Below are 11877 nucleotides of genomic sequence, written 5' to 3'. Positions count from 1 at the left end.
CGGAAAGGGTGCTTAGGTGTCAAAAAATCCAAAAAATCAATTTTCACTTTTTAGTTGATTCGGATGGAAGATGAGATTTTTAACAGCTGTTTCCCGGAAACCTTTTTTGCGCACGTTAGCTCCCTTTTCGTAGACCAGGTCACATATATATAGTCGGCGCTGACTTATGGTTTATGAGATATTTGAATTTTACACTCGTATTTTTAATTTTTATATCCACTAACACTTCACTAAATCGTTTCTAATCATTTATTTTATATTAAATAGATCAAAAATAACTTTTATTGAATATTTAACTTTAGAATTGTTTTTATTTTTTTCTGTGTAAGAACAATATTTAATCATGCATAAAAGATAATTGATTTGAAAAAATTTACGAACATTCATTCATAACAAACCAAACAAAACTTGTAACAACAAAAATAGTGGTATACAGTGTTGAGAAAAAGTTCATTTAGAATTTTTGATGAGTGCACGATATCTTCAACAACAGCGCAATACAGATAGTATTCAGTTCCAAATTCAAGGTTTAGACCTAGTGTTTTAATATAATTATAATCAGGCATGTGCTGGAAATCGCGCGATGTATATATAATAAAATTTTTCGCCGTATCAGGGTGCTGTTCCATGAAATTTATAAATATTTCATCTTGTGCTTGCCCCTAAAATTAAGCGATTTGTTTTCAAAAAAATATAATCGGTATACATACTACATTTTTCCTACTTACCGATTTTAAAACAGAAAAAGTATGGCGATTTCGATTTCTGGTACACGATTAATGTTCGAAAACGAAAACAGTGAAATTCAACATAGGGTGTCACGTTTCTATAACATTTTCATGCGAAACCAAAATGTAGCACATGCCTGAATATAATAATTATTAAAACTCGTTATTTTTATATTATACATAACAATTATGTCTATATAATTTAAATGACACTTAAGTGTGAAAAAAAAGAAGTTACAGTGATTGTCATATAATAATTTTAACATTTAACTTTAGATAGATTGATTGAAATTTGAGGAAAGCCCTGCGAAGAGTGATATATTATGCCCACTCCCATTTCCTCCTAGTAGAATCATGAAAAAATGTTGATAAATAAAAGAGTAATTAGCTTTTTTTTAAATTTTTCCCCATGTTTTTTTTTTTTTTACATAAATGTCGTCATAACATTGTCAATAAATTAAAAAAAATATGAATCTAGTGGAGACGATAGACAGGCGTTTTGTGAACATTAAAAAAAAATTAGGCAAATCAGTTGAGTAGTTCGACTGGAATCATGTCCGCCAGTTTAAAAAAGTGTGTTTTGAGAAAAACGCATTTAAAGTTTGGGGTGTGCACTCCCAGCGCTCCGAACGTCGAGCGGTATTATTATTTTTGGGCCTTTTTCGAAACCTTCCAATTGTAAAGTGGGTTTCTACATTAATTCTAAGGGTATAAGGAATCAGAAAATGCAAAAAAAATTGTTTATAAGATTTACTTGTGTCGAATTTTGTTGTAATTACTCAAGTTCATCCAAATAATAGTTTTGAATAGCCTTGAAATGTCAGCCATATAGTTACATAAAACTTTAACAATAAAAAGTTTGAATTTTCGCATCACCAAAGCTCCTATGCTATAGTAGTGCGATATATGCTTCGGTGATTCTACGCAAACAATTTCTTCGCGGACCTTGCATTATTGACCTAGATTATAACGCATGCTAATTTCGTGAATATATCGTCAAATGAGAAATATTTCCATACAAGCTTATGGGAAGAACGTGTGAATATTTTCTGGTCGACGTCTGAAAAACAGAAGGACTATTTCGCTTATATACCGACAGATAGAGATTGCTAAACCGACACATATTGTCACTGTGATTATTCAGATATATATATGTATATCTTAATGAGGCTATTGGATAAATTGTTGCAATGTGTATTCTCATCGGGTTTAATTCGCCGTTAGCCACATTTATTTAAAGTATACTGTTAAAGCAAAATGTACTTTTTATTTCATATTAATAAATATAAATATTGAATAGAAGATAAGATTTTAATGTATGTACTATATTTATTTTCTAATAACTTTTAAAACAACAGGCGTATGCTGCGGGATGCAATATTGTAATATTGGCTAGTACCTTCGAGAGAGTACAAATAATTCCAGGAGCTACACATGGCTATGTTAAGATATCTGCTCTTGACTGCAGTACCGACACCGGAAAGATTGCTGCATCTTATGAAAATAAAATATGTATATTCGAACCCACACCTATGCTTCTGAGCAACAAAAATGTTAAACATTACTTGGATTACAGGTATTTATATTTTATAATAATATGAATTCTCGTTAAAAATAATATAGTGAGGAATTCAAATATGGTGGCATTAAATCTAGTTAATAGTTTCAGTCTCAGGCCGGATATAAATATAGGACTATTCAAAGAAAAATAGCAAAAAGAGGAATATTGAACAAAACTTTCAGAAATTTTTGTATAATTAAAAAAAAAAATACTTCTACATACATACATTTAAATCTCCGTGGTACTAATCACAAAAAATGCTTTCGAATAAAATCAAAGGAAGAAATTGGAAATAGAATTAAACCTTAAATCTAGTATGATCAGATTGTTTTTGTTCCATTCGCATGCAATATTTTATTCGTATTTCAAACTTTTTTTTAAAAGTGGAAGACTATTATTTGAGGCTCAGTTAGTGAAATTCTTTGTAAAAAAATACGAATGTTCATAAAAAGTTAAAGTCTTGATATAAAATTTGTGTTATCAAAATCTTTTAGGATCGCCCTGTTGTTGTTGTTGTAGCGATTACCTAGGCCTCGTTTGAGGGTCACTTAACGGGAGAGCCATGATACGAGCAGTTTCATCGGGCTGGGACCGAAAGGAGAAAGGGGTTAATTGAGTTGGGTTTGTAGGGCATACAAAGACAGCTGGTTATACATTACCGGTATTGACCCGGATTTAATCCGGACAAGGGCTGCCATTTTTGCGATGTAACCTGTTGTGGTTTGAATGTTTTAGCGGCAGAATCCGAAGTAATATGTTAATAAGGATGGTCCTCTCACAGCAGGGCCCCGACACAAGGGTTGTTATAACGATTATCCACTTCTGATAACACTGATTTAATCATTTTTGGGGGTTCACGAACATAACTTAGCTGAACACCGCCATTGTTGCAGCACACTTCTGCGGTCTCATTCTTCCATTTTTGCGCTTTTCCAAAGGCACACAATATATTCATGTTTAAAATCGAGTTGTTTTTATTACAATTTTTTTTTTAATTAGTAGAAATATTAATTACAAACAGAATTATGATGAGTAATATGTATATATTTTTTAAGATGGGTGCAAACAGGTTCGTTTTTGTGCAATTATCATGTTTACACTCTCTCGTGGAACTTGGAAGGGACTCGTCTTTTAACCGGCGGTTCTATTATAGAAATGTGGAAGGAAAGAACTTCTGAAAAAGCCGAGGAAAGCTCTACTGGTAAATAAAAGTTCAAAAGTCAAGTACATTTTAATTTTACTATCGTTTTGTTTGTCAGGTGTAAAGTTCGAAATAGGTGGTGGTGACCGCGGAAATAAAACTCCTACCAATGAGAGCACAGACGATGTTGTAACTTGGGACACTATATGGTCATGTCAAACTGCTATTCCAATTTATCATATGGCATTTAGTCCTGATGGCACTTTATTCGCTACATGTGGTCGAAATGACAGACTTGTAAAAATTTGGTATGAAAATAAGCAAGGTAAGTACAAATACTAAATATACTTTTTCATATCTAACACCACGCACTTAATGCTAACACATTTTTGCAGTTCTCTTTCCCTCAAAAAATGGCAGCAAAACAGTTTTCGGAAATGATGCCGAACTAAACTTTACGTACGTTTATATTGCGCATCCTCGTGCAGTAACAAACATTGCATGGCGAAAAACAAGCAAGTACATGCCGAAGGGATCGGTATCCAACATGATTGTAACATCTTGTCTTGATAACATATGTCGTATTTGGATAGAAACTGTGTTGCCAGATGATGGTTTAATTAATATGACACAGTTTGATCCATTGGCTTCCCAAAATCCAAAATTCAGGACACAACGTCATAAGCACCGTTTTATGCAAAGATTAAAACATATGAAAACTTGTTTTCATATAAGAAGGCATGTTAAGACCGAGACTGGAATGGTTAATTATCAACCAAATATTGATACTTTTCATGGGCCTATACCATCCTTGCCGTCTTCTTGTAGTGTTCACGACTTTCATTCATATGGATTTCATGGAACAGGAATGGCTCCCGGTATGCATTTTCATTTGGCCGCTTCAATCAACGCAGAGACGGATATTCCACTGGTTCCTTCAATGCATTCTACGGATAGTTCTAATCAAAACAACTTTATTTTACACTGGCTTAATAACAAGGAAATTAATTTTTCTTTACAAGCTGAGGTCATATTGCAAGAGTTAACGAAAAAAATAATTGACGAAGAGAGTACAAATGTGTCCACTAATAATGTTTCAGAACACAATGAAGCAGATGTTGCTGACGAATCTAAAAAGAAAATTTTCCGAGCTTTGTCGAAATCATTGTCTGCAGAGGACAGCAATTCAGAGGATTGCAAGAATTCGCCGCACCATAATAAAATCGGAATTTTACAAAATGCAAATTCAATGTCAAATACAGCATCCCTAAATTCGTTAAATAACGAAAATAACCACGTAATTAATCAGTTTACTGACTCTTTGGATTTGAAAATTGAATGTTTATTGAGAGATTGGCATCAAAGTCCCGATCTTGTATTTGCAATTCATCCTATTGATGGAAGTTATCTTATATGGGTAGTTGATTGGTTGGACGATTATTATCCCGGATCTTTTCGCCAAGCACAAATTTCGTTTTCCACAAGAATACCTTTTGCATTTCCTCTCGGAGATGCAATGTCGATGTCAACAACAGTTAGTTTATATAATACGGGATCTCCACCACTTATTTTTAGAGAAATCGCAAATAGCGTGAAAAGTAGAAGTGAGGAAATAACATCACTTAAAGAGTCACCAAGCTCTTCGCCTTTAAATAAGGTGAGCAACCCCGACATAAGCGAGCAAGCTTTTAATACTTTAACAAGTAGTATTTCACCTTCTGTTTCAATGGTGACAAAACATTCCAATGGAACATTAAATCTGTGGCAATTAACTTTTGCACTTAAAACTAAGTTCACGCAAGTCCTAAGCATAGGGCATGTTTGCAGAGCTTCTGGTCATCGTTTTAGAGTCAATGACATAACATGTCATCCAGTTTTGCCACTTCTTGTATCAACGTCCCATCACAACTTACCTGAATCAGAGAAGAAATCACCTAACAATGCAGAAAATCTTCCTTACAATAAAGACGTTTTTACACCTTCAGGATTCTGTTCTGAACTAATTTTATGGAGAGTTGATTCTGTGGGTCCTCTTTGTTATACAGGGGGAGTAAGTGAATTAGCACGTATTAACTCACCTGAAATTTCAGCATTTAGCAATGTAGCATGGATTCCTACTTTACTACCAAGTACTACTTTGGGAAGCAGTAGTAATTCACCATCAGCTTGTTTTGTTGCCAGTGATGGAGAGAATCTACGAGTTTATCAAGCAGTAATTGATGCTCGCACATTACTTGCAGAAATATCTTCATCAGAAAATGTCAATAACCTTTATAAATCCAATTCAATGACATCAATATATTCAAATGCTTCGTCAACATTTAAAACACGAAAAACAAATTTTCATGAAAAATTAAAAGTAGTATCACAGCAGTCCACCGCACGCCCTGGATGTATAATTCAACTTGACCCAATATCTGAAGCTAAACACGACTGGCAGAATACGCAATTCTTACATGTATTTCAAGCTCAGTTAATTGATGGGGGACACCGAATGGAACCTGATTTAGATGCAATTGTTGATTTACAACAAAATTATGAATTCAAGGAGCCATTTTATATTGTTATAATTGAAAAAACTGTAAAAGGCAGTACAATTCATATGTGGCGCATTATAATTTCATCAAAAGAGCAAAAAACTTTTCTATCCGATACAGCAATGTATGTTCCTGATAGCAACATTGTTCAAGATATCGACGACTCAGATTTGGCAGCACGAAGGATGTCAGTTGCTAATATATTACTAAATAATTGTGATGACACAGGTAATGATACATCACATATGACTATAAAAACAGAAAAAGTCTGCACACAGGATTTACCGATGCCGGAAGGTGTAGATGTCGTTCATGCTTCACCAGCTGCTGGCCATTTAAGTTCGTCATCCATTTATCCAGCTTGTTATGCTCCCTATATAATAGTCACGGCATGTTCAGATTCAATTTCTCGATTTTGGAAATGTGAAACAAGTTCCGACGATGATATATCCGTAAAGACATATAAATGGGTGGAGTGGAAAATGTTCAGTAGAATACAAGATTCTGCTATAGAAATTCCTGGTCAGCCTTTGAATATTAGTGCTGCTTATTCGGGAAGGGTGGCTTGTGCTTATAAATATGGAAAAAGCTTTACAAGACCAAATAAAGGTGATCCAGACTCTAGGTATATAAATCTTTGTGTAGCGATTTATGAATGTGAAAGTTCTGGTGGAAGCGAATGGGTGTTAGAAGATACGATACACTTAAAAAATGTACATTTGCCTCGGATGAATATTGACCATGGTATTGATCTTAGTTATTTACATGATAATCGATTATTGCAAAAAAAGCAACGTCTTAATCAAGTTTTTCAAACATTCACACAAGAAGACGGTAGATCTCCAAGAAGTGGAGATACAACTCCTGAGCTTACAACAAAAACATCTTCTACATCTGGTCTATTGGCGGTACCCAGTTTTAGTACCTTACAATCGCTAAGGAAAAGTATCGCTGAAAATGGAAACACTTGTCCATTAACTCAAAAACATCTCGTTCAGTTGGATTGGGTGTCAAAAGAAGACGGTTCCCATATATTAACAGTGGCTGTAGGGAGTAAAATACTTTTGTATACTGCGGTTTCATCTGACATTGCTCAGGCTAATATTAAAGCTATGAAAGTGTCAAGGTCAGCAAATCGACCTATATTGCGGAAAGCTAGCTCCTTAGCTCAGCCACATTTTAATGACGAAATACGTTGGATGAAACTTCGTCAAATTGATTTACATACCGCAGACGGTTTACCGCCACTACCTATGCAAATTTCATGGGTTCGGGATGGAATATTGGTAGTAGCAATGGATTCTGAAATGCATGTTTACTCACAATGGAAGCCTCGTTTTAATGAACAGCATAGCGTAGACGATCTTTTCGATTCACGGAATCTACGTGATGAAGATTTGAGATCATTGGCTAACGAATCTACGCAAATGCGATTAAAAACTGCGTCATCTATGCCATTAATAAGTAAAGTGAGCACTGCTAACCTCCAGTTACTTTCCAATGAAAAACGTAAACGATATGGAAATTCAAGTGCAAGCTTTCCAGCAGGTTGTGATTCAACAAATGATGATTATATGCCTGACTTTGGACTATTTCAAGCTTCACGCATCGCATGCCCGGTACTTCCACAATACCACCCAAAGCAACTGATGGAACTCCTTAATTCTGGTAAAATTAATTGGGTTAAGGCAATATTAGCCCATTTAGTCCGTTGTATGAGTGGACCGAATGAATATACATCAACTTCAGACGATGGAAGTTCCGAGAAACAGGTAATTAACTAATTATTATATGTATTATTTAAGAATTGTCATGGTATATTTTTTATTCCAAACCTACATAAGTTTGAAATTCTTTAATGTCAATGATAACTCTATTGACTATCAATTGTATAATTTGAGCTATTCGGAATAAATATTAGGTTAAAAGAATGTACATAAATGATAAAACAATCAACAAAGTTGAATAACAAATCACTAATGCCGATAAATATCTGGGTGACTTAAATAACACAAATACATGCTTTTAAGAAATGCGTTTAATATAAATTTGTAAATACTATGATGACTTTTTGTATTGAAAATGGAGGTTTATGTACCCATATCCGAAAAGCTAATATGATTTTGAGAAAATTTCGGTCTGAAAAATACAAGGATTATTTTCTATTCAAACAAATTGGCTGAGAGAATAATTTCCAAATGTCATATCTGTGCAAGTAAACAACATTAGTCCTCAGACGGGATTTCATTTTAATATTTTTTTGTTTTCTTTGTACAATTTTGGTATGCTTATACGGTAGACATTATTACCTTAGTTAATAAAGATGATACGAATATTGTCTCTCCTCGTTTGCATTAAAAAAGACCGATTTTCATAATTTTCTTATTATTCGGACGTGTAACTTAAAATGGTTATTTATTAGAAGTGACTTGATATTGTTCAACGTTTAATGAAGTTTTTTTTTTATAAAATACATTGCTATATTTTCGTTGCAGAGGGCATGGTCTCGATCTCGAACTTTATCCATCAGTTACGTTGGAGATACGAACATATCAACTGAACACAGGGGTTCAACTACGCAGGTAATTATGATAGTTTTATATTATGGTATTGATAATCTTGTTTATATCAAACGTCACTTGGCTTGTCTTGTTGACAAATAATTAATATAACACCCATTTATTTTAATTAGACGATGTCGTCGATGCTTAGGGTGTACAAATTAATATATGTTTGAACGTCGTATAGTTATCTTCGTAAAAGTTGCAAAGGAAATTCTAACAATATTTTTATTTCATGTTTAATTAAATAAATAACTAAATTATATATCATAAAATTTATGTAATGTAATCCGTGCTGTGAAAAACTGATTAACCGAAATCTACACGAGTGATATATTCAGAGTACATTCTCGTTGATTTTAATTTATCGAGTTTTGCTTAGTTTTATTTTGCATGATTCGCAACCTCCGTTGTACAATACTCGATGTCAAACCTTTTTACGACGACAGCATTGCTTGTAAAAAATTTGTATAGACGTATTATCAGCCTTAATAAGATTATTTATCAAAATAGCTTAGTAAATATAATACTCATAATTTGTGGTGAAAACCTTAATACAAATTTTATCTTTCAATTAGTATTAGCTTTGTAGCTGCTAGCTATCAGGGAGAAGATTGCAAGTTACTCTCACAAAGAGCAAAATAACGGAAAAGTAAAGAAATTTTTCTTCTGCTAGTTTCTTTTTTAATTACGAATTGCTTTCCAAGCAGAAACTTTGCTAGCTATTAATATTTAGCAGATAGGAAACAAACTAATTGAATTTTGTGGAGTTCGTCTATGTGTGAAATTTTCGAAATAAAAAAACATTTTTATTGCATTATCGGATAGTATACACTGTAATAAACATTCTCTAAAATTTTGAAATCGAAATTCAAATTAGTAAGGTCGCTACAGCGTTTATTGTAGAAATGGAACAGAGCAACTTCAATCTATAAACGCGTTTTTCTCAGAATATTGCTGTTCAAAACGGTTTCCACTCAAAGGAAGAATTTTTAAGATATCTAGTTCCAATTTTGAGAGAACATTTTTAACGTCATTCTCTATCCCGCCATAGAAGCTTGTCTTGTTTTTGAAATCATCTTATTTCTTTTACGAAAAACTGTCTAAAAAGGGAAAAATAATTATTTATAACAAGTAAAACCAGACCGATTTGTTAATTTTAACATTAAAAAAAGTCGCGAAAATCAGTTATTTTTCTGAGGGTCACTCTGAGACGATCGCTTAAGAGAGAGTGTGCATAAAAAACTAAGGTTCTTCAAAAAATGGGTTCAAAAAAAAAAAAAAATTAGAAATACGTATATATTAAAAAACCTTTACTCAAACTAATTGTATTTATGCTAAGAGTTTAAAATGACCATCAGTATTAGGTGTGTATACTAGTTTACACTTACCGGTCTACTACCGATGTATACTAGAATTAGGGAGTTTAAGTCCGTTCCCACCACGTGACCAGAACGTATTCGTAACGTATATAAAAACCAATATGAAAGTATGTCATATACCCAATATTAAGATCTCTATTACGGCATTAACTCATTAGTGTTTTATGCACAGTGAACAAATATGGGTTAAACCACTTCAAGTGGTCCATGAAAAATTCGCAAAACCACCGATTTTGAAAATTAGTAGTTCATTAGGAAGGGGATAAGACGCATACATTTCGTCAAAATTCTATTTTTTGTTAAAGTTATTGGAGGAATTTAGTGCACCATAAAATTGTAAAATTGTTTTCTCATAAACTACCAGAGATAAATCGATGTCAAAGAAAAATGTTCGTGCACATTATAGATATTTTTTTCACGATCCATTTGTTTAAATAATAATATTTTACATAATTTATTGTTAAACAATTGACATTTTTCATTTGTTCTTCACGCTAAGAAAAGTATGTGTATGCGCACTATGCTTATTCTTCTTGCGGCACATATGCTCAACGATGAATGTGCCATACGTTCCTAATGAACTGGTAAACTGCATTCTTGATATAAGAAAATGGAGAATGTAAAACGAATGAAATGTTAAACGAAAATAACTTATGAATATATAATTAACATTACACGACTCTACAAAATGATTTAATGATTAATTATGAACAAAAACGATAAGTTAATACCTTTTTTCGTATAGAGTTTGCTTTTGTTAAAGTTATAGTAAGAATACTATATTTGGGCTTTATTAAGAGATAGTACCTATGAACATAAACGCAAAAGGAAAAGTGTGCACTTTTAAATGATTATTTACTTTTTTTGTAAGTTATTTTGATGGTAAAACTTAATAAAAATAATAAAAATGTTTTTTTAAGTGATTTCATTTTCAATTAAAAATTAAAACCACATATTTTAAAAAATATCGTTAAAGCGGTTTCCTAAATAAAAAAACAAACTTTTTCATGGCATATATTTTTTTTTTGTCTAATTACGACCTAAAACATGGAAATTTACTGCTTTAGAGTTATGGTCAAATTTTGTGTTGACCCGTGTTTCGAAGAGGTGGTGTGTATCGTTCTCCTTTCACGGGTCTTTTCCAAAATTTGGCCGGTGGTGAATATATGGTCGGATTGCATCTTCAACCCCAATTCCGGCCTTGAAATTTCGGAAATTCGCCTAAAATCGTGAAATTGTCTACCTAGCGATTGAAATACGCATCTCATGGCAAAATGTATGAAACAAAAGTTATTTGTCACGTCATTTGCTACCGAAATGGTCCGAACCGTTTCCGAGATACGAGCTAAAATGCGGCGCTCCACAGCGCAAGGTGAAAATCGGCTTGCGCCCACACTTCTTGACGTTGATTTCGCCGAGTGCTATCACTTATATTCTCTCAACAGAACACAGAACTCAAAGTGTCTGTATCTAAATTTAAATTTAGACAGAAATGTCCTGTGTTTGGCATATACCCGTACAATCTCTATGAGTCCCAGTTACCTACTTACGAGGATGTTCTTTTGTGTTATAAGTTTGAAAGATTTCGTATAGGGCGACTCCGAGGCGACAACTATGAACCTAGGAGTAAAGAGGTTATAGAAATAGTTGCAAAAAAGGTTGAAAACACTTTCAAAAAGTCATCTATTCCGATAGTTTCACACACCAGAGTTGTACAAATGCTCACCACATACCATAAGAAATTTCTGACTCTTAAACACATGTTTTTAAAGAACCCAATAGCTCTAAAAGAGATGACTTTGTCTCTTTTGCCGTAAAATTATTTGACATCGCTGCTTGTAAATGCATTTATATTTCTTCTTGCACTTGTCCAAAGGAAAGGAAAGTTCTTATCAATGAACAACCATTTCTCTTCGATCAGAGAACCAGATGAATTGGTGGAAGTGTTGATCTACCTGAAACAAAAA

The 11877-nt window shown here is 33.3% G+C and overlaps 1 protein-coding gene across 1 annotated transcript in view; it reads left to right on the top strand.

Moving 5' to 3' along the window:
* Positions 1–11877, top strand: part of LOC108973990 (dmX-like protein 2) — a gene marked incomplete in the record, with an annotated part of 53185 nt that overhangs the window by 3848 nt on the left and 37460 nt on the right. The window contains 5 exon segments of the mRNA XM_018941564.1: positions 2087–2304; positions 3345–3490; positions 3549–3755; positions 3826–7739; positions 8463–8549. Coding sequence (XP_018797109.1) covers positions 2087–2304; positions 3345–3490; positions 3549–3755; positions 3826–7739; positions 8463–8549 — 4572 coding nt within the window.

The sequence above is a fragment of the Bactrocera latifrons genome, unplaced genomic scaffold, assembly GCF_001853355.1.
Source record: "Bactrocera latifrons isolate USDA-ARS-PBARC rearing strain unplaced genomic scaffold, ASM185335v1 scaffold_517, whole genome shotgun sequence".
NCBI classification, from domain to species: domain Eukaryota; kingdom Metazoa; phylum Arthropoda; class Insecta; order Diptera; family Tephritidae; genus Bactrocera; species Bactrocera latifrons.
This window is presented reverse-complemented; position numbering and strand designations above follow the sequence as displayed.